The following is a 19167-nucleotide window of genomic DNA, read 5'->3' on the forward strand; positions in this document are numbered from 1 at the left end:
GGCCTGGGGCCCGGGCACAGCACGTTGTTAAGATCAGAAGGAGAAAATGATGAGGCGATTCCTCAGCTTACCTATTTTTATTATTGCAATATTAACCCGTTTGGCGGCAGGACTGGCAATCTGGGAGCGGGGCCTGGTGGCCTCTGGGCTGTGCAAGTGCCATAGTGTGCGGCCCTGCTCCCTGGAGCTCACGGTGAGAGCACAGGGCAGGGTGTGATGCGCAGGAGCTATAACGGCTGTCAGTGTCAGCGCTTCTCGGAGGGTGGGTTTGTTGCAAAACCATGGAAATAGCGTGGAAGAAAAAAGGAAGGGAAAAGAAGCAATTAATAAGAAAAAAGGTATAAGGGGGAGGGGAAGTGTGAAGCCAAAATAAAAATGGGTGCAATGCTGTCTCACAAAGAGTATCTGTAGGATTCCGTTTTCTTGGATTCAGCATAAACAACCAAAATACTTGGTGTAGAGACCCTCCTCAGTCTGCACGCTGCCCCTAGTCCTTTTCTAGGTCTGTATTACTGCTGTGTGCTCATTTTATGCCCTTTTTGTATTATGCCCTTTTCATACGTGTGTGGGTGGACACCTGAAATGCAGTTGATGACCTGCTGCCTGCCTCTGTGCTCAGTTTCCAAAGAAACCTGCTCAGAACTTGTGGTTAGTGGGGATTTCCATTGATTGAACAACCACCGACCACAGGGACATTGCGTTGTCCCTTCAGCTCTTCCAGTGAGGTCCACGAGTGTCCAGAGATCAAATACCTGTGTTGTGGCAGGCCTTGATAATCTTGAAGTAGAACAATAATAAGTGTAGTATAAATGTCACAGGAGTTCATTATGTCAGTATTAAATTTTCCTCAGATTCCAGAATTAGTCCACAATCCTGTGTAATGGCACCTTATGTTACAGGAAGTCTGCAGGATTCTGGATTACAGAAAAAGAATTGCAGCTCGGATCACAGCTCTAATTCTGCGCTGGATACATGCTGAAACTTTCCAGTTCACCACAAGGTTGGAGTACTCCCTACTAATAAAATTATTTTCCCTTCCCATGTGAAAATAAGCCCTCCACCTTTGCAGTTACTCTGTCAGCTCAGTTCATCGGAGAGCCATCCCTAAGATGTAGCTGTGTTTCTTTAGGGCTTCCTTTGCTCATTAAATCACACTCTGAACCAAGCTTGCTCTGAATTCTTACAGAATTCATCAGTACTCATAGAATACATCATAAATTGTAAAAAGCCCTTAAAACAATTTATTTCACTCCTGAGCTATAAGCTTCAAAAGAATAGAAGAAAGTTCTTAATATGACTTGTCAATATTTGCCCTGGGCCATAATTCTGCAGCCTGATGACATGTTCGTTAGGGCCATGGTCTGTGTTTCTGTGGGCGCTGTGCATACAAAGGCAGGAAATGTGCATTTCCCACTCAGAGCCATACCGGCCCCGGAGCTCTCCCAGAACAGCCTCACACTGAGGGTTCACCAGACATTTATTTAAAACTTCCCTACCTCTTCCCTGCACCTCTTGACAAGGAACAATTATTATACATATTGAGGCTGTGTATAATTATAACCCCAAAAGATTTCTTTCAAAGTCTTTTAACTAAGAAGTGCTAATTATTAATATTAATTCAAGAGATCTGCTTCTTTAAAACAGTAACACAGAAGAATGTCATTAAACATAAACAATGTGAGTGTAGCATGGCTGGCCGTACAGCTGGTTTTAACAGTATTTAATGTTGCGCCGTTACAAAAGATTTCAGAATTACCTGTAATCTCTTTCCACCTCCTGGGAGATTATATCTGTTTGTATAATCTCATTATTTCAATCACATCTTTGTGAATAAAACCAAAGCAAGGTAAGATAACAGTGATATTTTTTAAACTAGAACTAGAGAATTTGTTTATAATAGTGTATATAATTTTACTTGCTAAGAATGGAAGCTGCAGATTTTAATTAGATCTGTCAATTTTAAAAGGACTCTAAATTTCTGATTTAGGAGTGATAAAATGAAAAATCATATAACACATATCACAGTCTATTGTCCTGAGAGACTTAAGTTTCCATATCCACGTTCTCAGCATACGTTTTATTTGACTATCAAATTCAGGCTTTTCAGGCTTTTTGCAATTTTTATTTCTACAACTAAAACATGCTCCAAAACTAGATTTTTTGAAGGAAGAGACTCAAAAATCTTGATAAACACCCATTTAACTTTGCACTGAGTTTTCAAATTGGCAATCTCCTTAATACGGATCCTGCAAAAAGTAAGAGGGTGTGCACTAATCCAGAAAGCCTTCCCAGCGATACCTGTGGAAAATTGCACACCAAAGTCAGATCTTCCCACTCCTGTGGCCGGGGACACGGGGAAGGGACAGTGGAAGGGCAGCAGGGCTTGTGTCTGGTAAGGCTGTGCTGGTCAATGTCCCGCTCTGCCTCCACGAGTGACTCCTACAGAAAAGACATTTAAAAAATCCAGGTTTTAAGCATTACATTTCCTGTCTGAATTAAATGCTTGTCTTGTGAAAAAAATAATCTTATTGTTAAAATTCCTTCATTATGAAAAGATATATAGAAATAATATAGTTTGAGTTTTCATTTTTTTCTGACTAAAATACACCCCTAAATATCTGCACCCATTGTACCCAGTGGACAATCAAAGACCTTACTGGACTATTATAGGAGTGCAGATTCTTTTAGCAGCTGGATAAAGGATTTAGAGAGGGAATTTTAAGAGCCCAGAAGAGCCCTGGCAGCTTCCTGCCCCTCATCCCCAGATGGGGAGAGGGGACCTGAGCAGCCGGCGTTCCTGGCTTCCCGCACCTCGGCTCTCCTGCTCTGTGCTAGGAGCAGGTTCTGCAGCTCGGCTGGAGCATGGGGTAAATTCCTCTGAGCACATACCTGGGATGTGTTGTTTTCTGGAGTCTGGTTTATCTCAGGAGAGCCTCTGTTCTTTCTGCATATCTTTACTCGCAGCCTGCTAAACAAACCACATATGCTCTTCGGTCAACACTAATTAACCCGGTCATGTACAGGTTTCATATTCGATTTCAAGGATGCCTTCCTACCCACCATAGCAAACAAAGCCTGGGCAGTGCCCTGTCTGGCTGCTACCCCATCCCTCCCTCTGGGCCCACAGTTTAGATGAGATTTTGATTCAGTTTATCATTTTACAGAGGCAAGAAATGCTGCTGTGCAGGTTTAAGCACTGAGAGGCTTCTTAAAAGAGGGTTTGTGGCTTCCTTGAAGTAGGTGCCTTAAACACAACTTACCCAAAAATTTAAAAGGTACAGAAGGACACCAGTATCTTCATGCAACAGCACCACGCTGTCTTATACATGTTACCTGGGTCAAGAGCATTTCATAGGCTTGTCCTTCTTCATCTGCTTTTGAGCATGAAGTTGGTCAGTTGGTCTTCTCTGTCCTGTCCCCGAACAGAAGGCTGGCCTGGAGAAGGCTCATGAGGGCTCCTTCCCTGTTTTCCAGCATCATTGTATCGCTCTGGATTTCTGGAGCAGACAGCCGCTCTGGATTTAAGGCTATAAAAGCATGTCTCGCTTGTGTCAACACGTAACAAATGGTGCCTTTCCTCTGAATTTGAATATTTTAAGAACATTTTTTTTAGGTATCTTGCAAATCTAATCTTCCAGATTTTGAATAGCTGTTTTTTGCTGCCAGAGAGCTTGTAAGGCCTTTGCACAGCAAATCTACAAATATGAAATCTGTTTTGCCTTTACCTTAATTAATCCCCAACTCATCAACCATCCACCGCCAGAAAACATATCAAAGAAATTGAGTTAATAAATCAAGTTAAGGATCACAGCAAAATTGTGACTGATTGTTCTTTTGGTGTTAAATTTTGTTCGAGTACATGTAGTTTATAAATGTACAGTCACATGTGAGCTCCTTTCCTTCACCCTCCGGACTATTTCTGAATGCAGATTCCATTCATTCTTTTCTCTTGGTTGAGGCTGTCTCCTTAGATGCTTTCCCCCTGTCCTAGATACTGATTCTTTTCAGCACAGTGCAAATGGGAAAGGACAAAAGATAAATGTGGATGAGTCCCATTCTAATATCAGGTGACGATAAGCCATGATAAATAAATTACTTGGCATGTGTTTCACCTGGAAATTGGTACTGCTGATTCATCTTGTAATCTGGATTAATTCCTCAGTTAAGGACTTGAAGTGAGACATCAGCTTGAGTGTGGTCAAATTTATCTGCCTCCGTATTCCTACTGTGATCTGCCTGTTTTAAATCAATATTGAGGGTCTTGCAAAGCATTCCACAGTTACGCAGTAAACAATTCTCAGTTTTGGGTAACTTCACTGATTAACACAACCCTACCTTGAACAGTCTTGTTGCAGATAGTTAAGTAGAGAATTAGCTGTAAAGCTCTGGTGAAAGACACTCATGGGGAGAGGGTATCTCGTAAGCATCAGCTTCAACAACTTCAACATTTAACTTTGCACGAATACGTGAGTGCTTCAACATTTCAGATAACCTAGAGTTCTTACTTTAGGTTGTTTTGATGTAAAACCAACATGGTTTTTATCTTGAGAGAGCTGCTCCCAGCAAAAAGGAGGGAAGAGTTTTAAGTAAACGCTTTCCCACAAGGCTGCCTCTGAAGCAAAAGTCAACCAGTGAAGTTTACATCTCAAACCTTTCACTTCAATCCCTCCTAAATCCTGTGATAATAATTCTTAAAAACAGAGGAGTGGGGAAGCTCCTTCAGCGCTGCACCCACTCTGTGCTCATCTGACTAAACCTGACACACGCTTGGTTGGAGTCCAAGACCCTCCCACCGCTTCGTCGGGCTTTTCTTTTGAATATAGCAGCAATAAAACACACATCTGAGCATCCTACTTCAACAGTATGTTGTTGTCACATTCTTCACCTTTAAAGAATTCCAACATATGTTTCTCTAAATGTTTTTTCTCTATTTACTCTGCGAAGTTCCCAGAATAAACTTAAATTATTGATTCTGACAGTTTTCAGTTGGGGCAGGCATTTCACTTGGGTGATTCCCCAAGCTTTATGAAAGCAAACTCAACTTGGAGCAGCTGTCTCCTTTCATTGCGAAAAAATCAGTTTCAGATGTAGAATACTGCGGTACTTTGGGTTAATTTAATTAATATAATTTAAAAAAAAATCTTACTCTTTAAACTGAAAAAAATTAAGGTGCATCATATATCATGGGACCTTGCTCCACAAATAGTGTGTTTCGAAGCATGTTTCCCCACACATCCTCCCCTTGCTTGGTTTGCTCTTTGGTGTGTCCAAACTGAAAGAAATTGGAGAGAGAAAAGTCAGTTGCAATGAATTGTACTGGCAGTAGAACGGGCTGAATTAAAGCATAATTTACACTGACCAATTTAACAGCTTGCTTTCAGTCTTAATAAATGTAAGGTTTAATCAAATGCCAGACAACTGAAGCAACAACCGTATGGACAGCAACAGAACTGAAGCCCCATCACACCCTGGTGGAGGAAACTTTGCTGGAGTTCCTCGGTGGCAGTGACGCATGTCTGTGAGAGTAAAATAAAATAAAAAAAAAAAAAAAAAAAGCCAACAAGGAGATTTAGGGCCATATTTTGGCTAGAAAGGCCAGAACAAGGGGAATTGCATCAAGGGAAACCCAAGTTGTCCTTCTAGCCCATCATAATCTGGTATAATAATTGCAGTCAAAAATTGCATGTTACCTGGTGGTCACCATCACCTCACACGCACCTTCTGTCCTACCCGAGCATGGACACAGCATTTAAGCCACCTTCAATGCTACAAACATTGAAGATGGCAGATGAATACCCACGGGGAAGACCGAGCTGTATCTCACCTCTGCGGAGGAGGGTGCTTTTTTTCAACCCAAGATTCTCCACCCACCTCAAAATTTTTACCATCCAGCCTGTAGTGTTGGGCATGAAAAATGTGGTAAAAGTATGAGAATAAAAAAATGCTTTTGGCTCATGGGAGTGAGAAGAGAAATTTGATTTTATACTTGAAACATGCTCAGTTAAATACCCGTTAGGGAAGATTATCACAGACACCCACAAGGACATAATGGCAATCCCTGCTCGCTGTAGCTGCAGAAAAAATGCAACGGATGAGGGAATTACAAGGAAGAAGCATCAGGTTTATTCAGATTTCTGTTTTGAGACCTGTGATGTGCATTTTCAGGGGTTTTCTCCTTCTTACAACTGATTTGTTATTCAGCAGTATCATAATCAGTGCTTTCATTTTCAGCCTTCTGCTGCTGTGCGTATAAGAAAACCAACCAAAGATGAAGCACTCGTTGTTCGTCAGCATTTTATATTGTGCTGGATAACCCTTAACTCGAAGACACCTAGCTCCGGAGAACGGCATGCGCTTGACAGCTCTGCAGAGGAGCGCAGCTCTGGCTCCATCCCTCGTGCTCACCGTGGGGCACGCAGGGTGAGGACCCATCCCGCCAGCATCCCTCTCCACCCACAGCCGCTCGGTCCTCCAGCTCTCCTGCAGCATTCCCAGCCGCGCTCCCGTCACCCTTTGCGCAGGAGTTTGGCAGAGTTGCTATGACGACCCTAACGATGCAGCCAGCAGCACCCAGTCGGCACCAGGCGCAGGTTGGTGCCCGCAGCGTGGTTCTCGGGGTGGGGGGCGGCAGGAGAGTGTGGGCCAAACTCCAGGGCGCTTTGCAAAGCAAGCACGTGGGCTTTCCCCGTCATCCACTCCTATCACTGCTCTGGCACCCTGCTCCAGTTGGGGAGGAGCAGCAAAAAGTGTCCTGAGCATCCCACTTGGAGGCACTGCCGTGTGGGCAAGGCAGGGACTGGGAATGGCTCGGCTGCTCCAAGAGGGTGTTGTCAAAGGGACCGTGGTGTAGGGCAGTGCTGTGGTGCAGGGTCAGTGTAAGGGGTGAACTCACCCAGGGCATCCTCAGGGCTGGACGATGTTCAGGCAGGGTGCTCCTGCGCAGGCAGAGCTGGTATGGAGGTCACACAACGGGATGCGGTGCAGTGGCAGGCAGGGTGCTGCTGGGCGCTGTCAACAGACCCTTCTCTGCAGTTGTTTGAATTTTCCGCCTTGCTCTTCATTAAGCCGGAAAAAATAGTTGTAGCTAAATTCCATTGCTCTGAAGTCCTGTGCAGACCCAAGGGGGAAAACTGCACTTCCTGTAAGGCTGTGCAAACTAAAGCTGCATTTTACCAGAGACCTGACAAAGCTCTGAGGTGAGAGCATAGACCGGTGTCTAGAGACTCTGGGACTCCCTAAGATCCTCATCCCCAAGCGCAGCGGCAGAGACGCATGGGAGCAGCAGCCTCTAGCCGTCAGCACCGAAAGCTGCAGCCGCTGTGGGCTGCAACTGGAGTGGCTCTGCACCGCCTGCATCTTGCTGCCAGCCTCTCCGCACCCTTGTAGTAGGTGGCTAAAATCATCCAGGGTGGAAAATACCAGCTATGTTATCACGCAAACCTGGGATCGGTGTCATAAATTTGGAAAGGGATTCAGCAAATAAAGGTGACTCCCACCAGCCTGCATTACCCTCGGTGCTCTGTGCAGGCTGTGCCTCAGAGGGCACAGTGATCAGACAGCAAGGTGCTGGGGCTGCCCCCACAGCTGGGAATCCTCTATGGGGTTTTTAAATCCTAAGCTTTGAGCTAAAGAAGTGGTCAGATGTGGTTGTGGGACAGTGATGCTCCCATCTGGCAGGGGGAGCAGGGAGACATCCCTTCACAGCTGCAAGATGCTCAGAGGTCACAGCTGGTGTCGGGGTGGGTGCATGTGGCTGTAGCTCAGCTTTTCTGCTCCCCCCAGCAAGGGGAGAACAGATGTGAGCTGGCAACCCCCCAGCCCTTGGCAAATATTGGCAACATCCTCCTCTCTGGGGGCTGCAGCCCACAAAGGCGAGGGAGAAACTTAGCAGCTGTGGTGCATCCTGTGTTTGCGTTGCCGAAAAACCATCCTCTACAGTGGGCCGTGACTCTGTCATACCAAGGGAGAGATCCTGCCCTCGGTGTTTTCAAAGCAAGATGCTCCCGGGGGATAGCATGGCCTGGGGACTCCAGCTGCCAAGTCCTCCTCTGCCCTCACAGGCAACCCCGTTCCCAAAACATCTGCTTCTAGAGTTGACAACGTGGTGGTCTTCGTCTTCCCCACTCTCCCTGAGGTCGGTGGAGGAGGTACCTGTGTTCGACAGCTGAAGGGGGAGCAACCAGCTGGGAACCCACTATCCAGCCCCTCTCCTCCCGCCGCAGCCTGGCAGGAATCCCAGGTCTGAGCTCACAATGCAGTGCCCGGGCAGGTTCCCCAGCCCTCCCTGCACTGCCCCGGCCCTGCCTGCGCTCCCCCAGCCCTGCCCACACCCCCACGGTAAGGAGCCACATGAGACGTGCACTACACAACACAGCTGTGTTTTGGGGAGGAAGGCTTATCATGGGCACAGAAGTACGTATTTCTGGCAATGATATCTCCCCAAATAGCTGTTGAATGACCATTTCCCACAGCCACGTGGAGAACTGAGGGTGAAAGCTAACTATATTTTCTTATTTATAATTTCTAGCTTTTATTCCCTAGCAAGGACCCAAAGCATCTTCCTTTCCCCTCTCCTCCCAAGCTCCATGCTTTCCCCAACGCTGGGCTACCTGGCACCCACAGCACAGCAGGAAAGAGAGCTTTTCTCTGCGAGAAGGGAGAGATGCAGCAAAATCACTAGATACAGCTCAGTCTGGCGGATCAGGACAGAAGGGGGAGCCCAGGAGACAAAATCGGAGAGCATCCCACCTTGCCAGGCTCCAGCCAAGCTCTGGGTGTTGACAGCATTTATAGAAACTTGTTTTTTGTTTCTACAGCCACCTTTTGGCATTTATTTATGGTTTATAGGAGACCACTCAGCTCCGAGTCTGTGCTGGCATTCCCACGGCGCTGAACAGCGAGCCATTCCACAGCAATGCCCAGAAATCACCACCACGCTGTACTCTGCTGTTGTCCTCTCTATTGATGGGCCAAAACACCTTCTCCCTGCTCTTCCCCCACGCTGATCCTTTCCCTCCAGACCTCTGACACCCAAATCACATCCCCACTGTGCCCATCACCCCCTCCCTGGTCTTAATACAAAAAACTACGTTGCTTCAGAAGCCACCTCCTTGGCAGCTTGCTTGGCTTACAAGTGCTGTTCCTGCCCTGGGCAAGTCTGTAGCCTCCTGATAGATAGAAATTTTGTGGTTTTGACCCCTTTTAACAAGACACATTCAGGACTGGTATTTTTAGCAGCAAAGGAGCCTGAGCTACGTTACTGCTGGAGGTATGAAGTGTCCCAGCTCCTGGTGCACGCCAGGGACGCCAGCCAACTCTCTGACCCGCTCCATCTTGTGAATGTTTTGCAATGTCCTGAGATATTTCCTAGCAAACAAATAATTTTCTAATTTGCTTAAATGACTGCTTCAGCCTCGGGCAGAGGCAGCAGAAGAGCGGCTGTGAGAAGGAGCCTGCCAGGGTTTCAGCTGTATGGAGAAGGGGCTGCTTTTCCCTGTGCTCCCCAAGACCTCTGGCAGGAGCAAAGACCAATGCCCACCACAGACCTGACCTGCTGGGACTTATTTTACATTTTCTAACAGGCCAGGCTGTGCTGCGAGCCTACTTTCAGATGGTGCTGGTTTGTACTTCAGTATTTTTAGATACTTTCTGTTTGTTATATCTCTATTTTACCCCTCCAAAGCCAGACATCGATTACTGACTTGGATGCCTATTAAAACATAGCTCACAAATAGACTGTTCTGCCTGTACCTGCCTTAGTAATTTCTCTCTAATTTATTGGTGACAATCGTTTATTTTCCTCTGCAGCTGCAAACAATATGCCCATTGTAAAATACCCCAGGGCTACAGAGCCTCTCTGGCATGAATGGGACAGGAAAGCACAGAAATGTGGATTAAGACACACGGTCTATTCTGTAAATGGAGATCAGTATACCGGAGAATGGCTGGGCAACTTGAAACACGGTAAGATAGACCATTTTGAGAAAAAGTACCAATTTAAATGTCTTTACAAAAGTTCCGAGGGGCAGGGAATGGTCAGCAGTTGTATATTCTCCTGCAAGACCATTCATTCATGTATGACTATATGTGTATATATATGTCTTTGATATACGTGACGCAAAAATATGCTCAGAAATATTTCTAATAGGTAACTTGAAGAGCTTTTGCGTGCACTCAGGGGCAGTTACCTGATGTTTAAAAATCCTCTGCAAGCACAGCAAACCACAGTCGGCTCCACACACCAGGATGTGCCCTGGCTGCGCACTCCCTGGAGCTCTCTCACCTCCTGACTTGGCTTCGGGAGCATTCATTTATCCTCGAGTCATGGTAGGTGCTGCAGGAGACAGAGCAGGGGAAGGAGACCCTGACTGAGCCCTGAGCAGCCAGAGTAAGACAGGCTTGTTTACAAGCAGTAAACCAAGGTTTGGAAAGATTTAAATGCATTCAGCAAAGGCCACACAGGAAGCCCCTGATCAAGATTAACGATGCCTCTGACTCAGGAAGCTAAACTGAATCCCAAACATAAACCTGCCTTGGTGCAGGGAGCGCCACCTCGCCTGGGATGAAGCTGTAGGAAGGCAGCCCCATAAATCCTTCTCCTAACAACTGCAGTGGTCTCCCTGAAATCCCTCTTGTTTGTTAAACAGGTAAAGGCATCCAGGTATGGAAACGCGATGGAGCTATTTATAGCGGTGACTGGAAGTTTGGGAAGCGGGACGGTTATGGCTCATACAGCATTCTTGACCCCGTAACCAAGGAATACAAGAAGGTGTACACAGGCTGGTGGAAAAACAACAAAAAATGCGTAAGTGAGATTTCCTGTGCCTGCTGGCGGCAAGGCAGTGATCCTCAAAATGTGGGGAAGTGTTGGGTGCACGCATGCAAAAAGATCACTTAAAATACTTATTTTTCAAATACTGAGGCTGAATTGAAGAGTTTTGGGGAAATGAATTTGTGGAACAAGAAAATGAAAGCAAGAGCAAAAGCTCTGGTGTTTAAGCCCTCTCCCCCTGCTCTCCCCGCCTTGCTGCTCCTGGTATTGCTCACCTCTCCACATCAGGTGCTGCAGGAGCTGCACCAGGTCCCACAGCAGGGAAGCAGCAGCGTGACTCCGGGCAGAGGCTACGGCAACAAACCTTCCTCCAGCCTTGGGCTCTTTTTAAATCTTAATTTGAACCTGCAGAAAGCCCAGGAAGCTTCAAGAGTAAAAATCCATCATTCATAAAAAGCCAAGCGTGGCCGAGAACACCCCATGGCCTGCCCCCTCCCTTCTGGAGAGGAACCCATCCCACCCATCTGCTGGTGACCAGGCTACAGCCCCAACCTCCCACCAGCTGCCACAGAGCAGCGATCGCTGCCCAGACTCACCTGCAGCTCTGCCAAGCAGGATGAGAGGTTTCCATATCCTGTGTCTTAATCCTCCCCACCCATCCCCTTCATTCCTCTTGATGGGTGTTGGAGGAACCTGTATTATAAGCGCTGCAGGAAAATGTAACTTCTTCTGGGAGTTTTACAGCATATTAGACAAATAACGTGAGTTCTTTTGGAAATTAAGCCTGTCACATAAATTGCTGTTTTTTCTAAAGGAAACATAATGAAGAAGTCATCTGGTAAAAATGACTGCAATCTTATGTGCAAAATCCTTGCAGGAACATTTTCTGATCTGCCAATGGAAACCTTGTGTTCGTCTTTGTGTCTGCTCTTAAATTAAATTAATAGTCTCTTATGCTTCTAATTGGCGTGTGGCTCTATGATTGCACTCTCTTGGAGGGAGCTTCCCCTCCCATTCTTTGAGGATATATTTTGGATTATTGAGCTCTGGTGAAAGATTTATAATGACATCCAAATATCACTAGAGTTGTTTTTTTCTTCTACAAAATTCTCCCTTTTACATCCATGTAGTTTAATAAAATTCATGCTCAGAAAAATCAGTTATTTCCAGAACTGATTTTATTTTTTGTTCAGCAATAAATTAACGCTTTATTCCTATGGGAAAACTCATTAGGAATATGTAAATGTTTCTTGCTGGTATCACTCCTTGGTATAGGGGGTACCTCTGGACTCAAACACCTCCTTGGGGCCCCCAGCTTGCACACACACAGCGCTCATAATTCATAAGTTCACCAACCAAAGCTGGTGGCATCGAGCCCGAGGGGAGAAAGTAAGGAGCAGAGACTGCTCAGTGTCAGAGCTCTCCTGCCCCGGGGTGGTGACGCCTGCCGCCCTGGGAGCCTGGCCCGGCGCCCAGCCGCAGGGAGGCACGCGTGGCATCGCTGCCTGCGCCTGCCGCTCTCACCGCAGGTAGCCTGCCGGGCTTAGTTTCTTGTGAAGGAGGAGGGAAGCAAGGCAAGGGGCTGTTTAGGACATCGCCTCTTTGGGAGTATGGATGGAGGAGAAGGCAAAACCGTTTCCATGGTCAGCGTCACTTAGAGACCTTCAGTCTGCTCGGGGCAAGGGAAGGGGGTGCCCAGCCTGGGACACGCTGGGCTGAAGGAAGTATCATCAGGGTGAAAGGCATAAAATCCCCGTGTTGAGAGGCAGGTCTTGTTTATGCTGCCTATCCCCAGGCAGCTTTATATACTAGTAAAACCCACTTTTAGCTAAATATTAGCAGCGATTGTGCCAATAATAACACACTAGACACAAACCTAATGTTTCGTTGTGAGAATAAAATAATTTGCCAAAAAGAAATCCCATACCATCACCTCTCGTTTCCTTCAACACATGAACGGCCACTGAGCTGGGCTGCCAGCAGCCATGTGTAAGAGTACTAAGCAAAGGAGTAGCATATCAAGAAAGTAATATCCCAAAATTGAACACTGACCCCTTTCAATACAAAGACTCCTAACTGGCCATCTTTCTGCTGTTCTCCAGGGCTATGGGGTGACATTTTACCCCAGCGCGGAGCGCTACGAGGGCGAGTGGAGCGGTGGGCTGCGGAGCGGCTGGGGACGGATGTACTACTGGGACGGATCCATGTACGAGGGGCAGTGGCTGGAGGACCGGCCTGGCGGGCAGGGAATGCTGCGGCTGCGTAAGTACCAGCCACCCTCACCCAATGCATCTGCCTGACCCCTTCAAGGTATTCAGCGTCATGCTGCTCTCTGGGTGCCTCTGCCATCCAGATTTCTGGATGCTACATCGCATCTCCCGCTGCAGCCTTGCCTCAGGGTTGCGGGTGCTCCCCCGTGTCACATCCCCCCTCCTGGTTTGGGGCTGGAGGCAGCACAGGCTGTGCAAGGGCCAGCGTTGCACTGCTCAAGCCCACACGCAAGAAAGCTTATTTTTGCTGTGATTTACCTTTAAATGACTGGGATGGCTAGGGTTAGAGATAATATACTGTTGGGTCAGAGAAGAGCAAATCTCTCTTTTCAAGCCAGGCACTTTGCCAGACGTACTTTCTAACTGCTGCATACCAAAGAGGAGTCCAGTTTCCAGCACAGAAAAAAAAAGAGAAGTTTTCTTTTTGAGTTCGCTTCATCCCCTCTCTTACTTCTGACACTGGCTCATGTTGAGTGAACACAGGGGTTTCATTAGTACATGATCCCTTCCCAGAAATAACACCAAGCACATCATGGATTGGGAATGTTGGGGGCAATCTCGGCATAAAAATAGAAATTTGGAATTTTTTCCCCTTATTTTGCTAGGAGTTTAACACATTTTCCCCCACAGCCAAGAATCCTAGTCCTTTGCAGTACAAAGCTCTGCATTCCAGGAACATTTGAAGAAATACTATCTCTATATTGGTATTCAACTTTTTTCTGCTTGAAAGTGATCTCAAGGTTAGTAATTAGCTAAGCAAAGCATCTGGGAGGAATGAGCACAACCTTCACTGCACATCACAGGCATGAGGGGTAATGGTTTTAAGCTGAAAGAGGGTAGATTCAGATTAGATTTCAGGAAGAAATTCTTTGCTGTGAGGGCGGTGAGCCCCTGGCCCAGGCTGCCCAGAGAAGCTGTGGCTGCCCCATCCCTGGAGGGGTTCAAGGCCAGGTTGGACGGGGCTTGGAGCAGCCTGGTCTGGTGGGAGGTGTCCCTGCCCAGGGCAGGGGGATTGGAACTAGGTGATCTTGAAGGTCCCTTCCAACCCAAACCATTCTGGGATTGTATGACTGTGCTCTCTCTGATGACTGTAAAGTCACTTTGGACTGATGGCTCATCCAGATGAAATCAGCATCTGCTTCCAGGGGTAACTCCTTCCACTGATCTGCTTCACTCCTGTCAAAGTCACCCTTGGCATTGTAAACTGACAACCCCTCAGGGCTGAGCTGCGGCCGATGCACAATTTCAGAGCCCGGTTGCCTGCAGCATAGTCTACTACCGATTGCGAGCTGGATTCCTTTTGGTTAAAATTAGCCAGAGCAATTATTTCATACCCACAAGCTTAATGTATTCAGCTCAGCTGCTGGAAGTATGCCCGCATGCCGGCAGCTTTGCGATGGTGAAAGAAAAGGAGTTCTTCGGTGGAGGTCACGATGAGCTGCAGCTCAAGATTAAATTGCTTGTAGTGGCAGCATGCCCGGTGAGGGTGAGCTTGGCTGGGAGCACCACACTGAATTGCTGCCTCTGCTATAGCCCGTTCCCAAACGGCTTTTAAACCGGAGCATTGGGCATCTGCAGAGGCGATATTGGCTGTGAGCAACACAGCCTCTGAGGTGCTCCGAGAGGAGAGCAGATGGGAGCAGCCAGGATGTTCCATGGCCCCTCCATCACAGCTGGGCCTGTGATTTCAGTGGTTTCTGAGTTGTTGGTGGCTGGAGAACAGAAGCTGAGCTGCTCCCACCAGCGGGCAGGGCAGGTCGGTGTTGCAGATAAGCTCACCACCAGATGCAAGCTGAAGATAAGCACCGCCACGGCTCCAACCTGTAAACCAGACCCTGCCTGAAAGGCCTGGCAGCCATGCTCTCCACAAGCATTTTTGGTTTTTCCCTCTTGCCTTACAGAGTTCTGGCAACCACCAGCTACCTCTGTGTCACCGCGTGGGGTGCCCTGGTGTTTTGGCCGCCTCTTGCCGTGAAGAATGTCTGAGTTCAGCTGAGTCCCAAAGATATTTCCACTAAGTAACTTGGTCAGAAATCCCCATGGTTTTTGGCTTTGAAACACGATAAGTAGGAAAAGAGGACAGCAGAGGGCTCTCCTAGTGAGAGGTGGGTGGCCTGGATGTATCCCAGCCCCAGCCATGGGTATGATGCCCCTTCTCAACCAGCGTCCCTGGATGAGCTCCTCTCTTCCCCTTGCAGCTCTGCTTTCCCTGTTCATAATTCCTGGACAGCAGCACAGAGCTCAAAAAACCCTCTCTTGACTGGCAGAAAAACGCCAAGAGATGCAGTACAGCTGGAAAAACAGTCTGTAGCTGACTGCCTGAACCATGCAGACACTCACAGCAATTCTCGCTCTGTAATTCATTGAGGAAAAACATAACTCAAGTATTATTTGAAATCAAGATTATTTTGACTGGACAACGATCAGACAGTGCTGCTGTTCCTTGCCCAGACAAGCAAACCTCTTCAAGCCAGAGATCCTGCGTGATTTGCTGCAGTGACAAATTCAAAACTTGTGTGCTATAATTTTTTATGTTGTGAAGAGTGACTCAGCTACTAGTCTTACCCTGAGCTCACTCACTCCGCTTATCAGCAAAAAATGAATATCACTGGGAGAGGAGCAAAGCAGGTGAATGCAGTTCTTGTTCCAAGTGGGCAGGCGTGGGCTTCTTCCGAAGCCTTTTCTCCCTCTGCGGCACAGCAAACAGAGCACTGTGAAAGTTAAGCGACACACCGTGCCGCAGCCCCCTCGGAATTACTAAGAGAAGCCAAACAGATTATTTCCTCTTCTGTCAGTTTGCTGTGTTGATTCATTTTGTTTGTAGCCCCGTAATGAAACTGTGCAAATTTCATGGTCTGTTCATGTATTTAATTGCAGCAAATGAAAATCGGTATGAAGGAGGTTGGAAAGATGGAAAGAAGCATGGCCCTGGGAAATTTTTCTACATGGATAAGGGACAGTTGTTTGAAGGTATCTGGGCAGCAGATATACCAAAATGTGGAATTCTGATTGACTTTGGCAGAGTCGAAGCTCCTGCCCCTACTCAGTATCCAATCCCAAAGGTAATTGCTTGGAAATTTCGGGTTTGCTAGTGATGTTTGCATTCGTCAGCTCTCGAGGTAGCATTTCACCCTTCAAGCGATTACCCCCGTGGGGTTCCCAGCTCACAGGGTGTGTGCTCAGAGTCTTTTGGCCAGCACTGTCCTAAACAACCCCGTAGGGACAAATGGCCCATCCAGCCGCTGATGGAGCCTCCTAATTGCCTACAGCTGGAAAAATGCAGTTCTCATGCACCAAAACTGCTTAGAGACTCAGAGCAGCACAAAGGAAGTGGGGACAATAGAGGCAGAGACAATAGTGGGATTTGCGTCAAAACAAAATGATTTCACCAAGCCAAACTGCTAAAGGCAACTAGACCTTACCGAAACCTGAGCAGCTGCAGTGCTAATATCAGCTATTTCCTTTTCCCAGGCACCCCGAGTCAGGGGCTGGTAGAGGGACATGTGTAGCAGACGGGTGTCGGGTGGGCAAGCTCCTCTTTGCTTAGGGCCGAGCAGAACCACACTGGACAACCACAGCACCCTGCTTTACTCCATTAACCCGGGGAACAGCACAGCCCAATGGCAGGTAAAGCCACCTACCTTCCTCCTCCGCTCCAGGGTCAAGGTTGGCGCAGATGACATCGGGCACGCACAGCCTACCGAAGCTCACGGCTGTTACGCCTTTGCTTCTCTTATTTTTTCAAATCTGGTTTCTGTAGCAAGAGCCCCTTGAGCACAGACATTTTTGACAAGCCAGTTAATCCTGCAAGTCCTAGGCACACCCACGGCAGTGCAGAATAATAAACACTAAACACTCACCAGGGAAAAACAATCTCGATTTTGCAAAAAAAGTGAAAGGCACAGTACTTCTGTAGCTGAAAATATTTACCTTAGGTTTGTCAAAGGTCATCTGAGAACAGCTTTGGATTCCAACAACCCAGCCCAGCAGCCCTGGGGTGAATTACCCTTTCGCTAAGGCAGGATGTTCAAGCCTGGCTGTTTATTTAACTCCCTGAAGACCAAATTATGACCTGGTTTTCTTCTGCTCTATGAGCAAAAAGAAAGCATCAACTTTGCGTGCTGTTATTGCACTTTCCATCAGAAGAGATTTATTGATCTCAGAATATGAAGGAAGTAACAGATAAAAGGAGAAAAAATTGACTTCAGATTTTCATAAACCTGTTGCCAAATTACTGTCACAAGCAGCTGTTAGAAAAAAGTAGATATAGGGTGAATGTTAGAAACTGCCAAAACCAGAGAGGGACTAAATAGTCGGCTTTTGCCTGGCAAGAGTTTGACAGTGAGGATCTGAGCTTCTGCATGGGAGAAGCATCACTGTGTGTCTTTATTAGCAGGTAAAAGGAACAAAGGGTGGGGAGGCGGACAGAAAATGGCTGAAAACTAGAGAGCGATTATCGTAGGCTTTGAAGGAATCCAGTACGTGGTGATGGGGATGCATCAATGCAGAATCTGAACATAACTGCTGAGACGGGGAAAGACACAACATAGCAGACTTGGGATATTTGCTGTTCTAATTATTGGAGCCAAGGCTTCAGAATGCGTAACAAAATACATGAGAACAAGACTGGATGTCTTCTGCCTGGGAGAACACCACACACACGAACCCACTAGAAAGCATTAGGACATAAAGCGGGTCAGAGTGAGACGACAAGCTCCTGGCAGGGCTTTGGCACTTCCCTCTCAAGAACCCGCATCCAGCTGCACGCAGGTTATGTGACTCCAGGCTCCTGCTTTCGCACGACCTTTGATTTGGGCAACTGCAATTACACACCTTTTGAAACTGTATGAGACCCAACAGGCTACAAATCAAAGGCAGTTTTGTCTAAGAATGCATTAAAGGAGAATCAGTCCACTCCACACAGAGCTATTTCAAGGAGATGAAGTGATGTTCAACATGCCGATAAAATTAGGGAAGCGTAGCAATGTTTTGAAAACAGTAATTGAAAGGCTGCAATATAAACTAAAGTCTGATACACAGGAGATTCTCCGTTAATACTCGAGTAATCAATATCTATAAAACCGTAAGCTTCTTCAATTACACTGCGTAACTGATTTGTATTCTTTTTATTTAGATTGAACTAGCTGATCCAGATGGTGTTTTAGCAGAGGCCCAGGCGATGTTTGATGACAGCCAAAATTAATAACTGGACCGGATGATAAAGGAAAAAAAGATGTAAGATAAGAACACGATCCTGGGTTACTTATTCTTTTGAGTCTCAGATCCACGCCGGGGTGTATTGTGTCATGGTCTGCCTCGCTTTCCCCTCAAGGCTGCCCACATATGCTTCACTCTGCAGGTGGCTTTGCTCGGAGGCCTCCTCCCACCCCCCGTTATTTTGGAAAAGAAAACAAAAAAGAAAAAAAAAAAAAGAAGAAAAAACCCACAAGCAGCAAAATGCTGGAAGACAGGCAGTGACTCTTAGCCCAGCTTCTCTGGCTTATTCCTCCTGTGAAGAAATCGCACCCTGTTGGTTTCAAGGTCTTTCACGTTGCCTTAGAGGAGAAGCAGGGGTTCCATTATATGCTGTAAAAGCAAAACCCTAGAAAAGTACAGTCAAATAATTGTCCCCTCCCACTTCCTCCCAAATTTAGCCCAATACATACCTGCGGCCAAGATGGCTTTTGAAATTGTAACAGATCATGTTTCAATTAATATTTTTTTTCATGCCACTTCACTTGCTCTCTCTGTACATTTTCCATAATGCGATGCCGGTTCTTGCCCCTAACCCTGGGGAACGCAGAGCACCTGATCTCACCCTGGCTCTGCCCCTGGGCCAGCCCACGCGCTGGACCCCGTCACTCAGTGGGGTTGCGATGGCCACTCCATTTCTACCCGACGCAAGCACCCCGCGCCAGCCGTGGCGCTTCAGATCGGCTGAGCGATACCCACAAGCCCGAGGGAAGGCGGCACTGCAGCCAGCTGGTGAAAAACAAACTGTGGGAGTGGGTCATTAGTTCACCTGATTAATATCGTGCTTCTGAGCATCACCACTGGTTTACAGTTCATTTGGTCCCTCGACTCTTCATGTTTTCTAGGCTGAAAGATAACCTACTTCTCTATTTA

The 19167-nt window shown here is 47.0% G+C and overlaps 1 protein-coding gene across 1 annotated transcript; it reads left to right on the forward strand.

The window, feature by feature from the left end:
* The first annotated feature begins 988 nt into the window (after positions 1 to 988).
* Positions 989 to 18677, forward strand: MORN3 (MORN repeat containing 3). The gene is made up of 7 exons (XM_063351077.1): positions 989 to 1000; positions 6232 to 6590; positions 9808 to 9963; positions 10647 to 10804; positions 12874 to 13033; positions 15919 to 16103; positions 18176 to 18677. The coding sequence occupies exons 3-7, from the start codon at positions 9819 to 9821 to the stop codon at positions 18242 to 18244; spliced, it is 717 nt and encodes a 238-aa protein (XP_063207147.1). The 5' UTR covers positions 989 to 1000; positions 6232 to 6590; positions 9808 to 9818; the 3' UTR covers positions 18245 to 18677.
* The last annotated feature ends 490 nt before the right edge of the window (positions 18678 to 19167 follow it).

Source organism: Chroicocephalus ridibundus, chromosome 13 (assembly GCF_963924245.1).
Source record: "Chroicocephalus ridibundus chromosome 13, bChrRid1.1, whole genome shotgun sequence".
Taxonomy (NCBI): Eukaryota; Metazoa; Chordata; class Aves; order Charadriiformes; family Laridae; genus Chroicocephalus; species Chroicocephalus ridibundus.

Bases quoted from the DNA above. Each gene is read 5' to 3' on its own strand.
- MORN3 (XM_063351077.1), top strand. From the start codon at position 9,819: ATGCCCATTGTAAAATACCCCAGGGCTACAGAGCCTCTCTGGCATGAA. The intron at 10,805-12,873 runs GTAAGTGAGATT...GCTGTTCTCCAG, and splicing joins GGAAAAACAACAAAAAATGC to GGCTATGGGGTGACATTTTA. The intron at 13,034-15,918 runs GTAAGTACCAGC...ATTTAATTGCAG, and splicing joins GCAGGGAATGCTGCGGCTGC to CAAATGAAAATCGGTATGAA.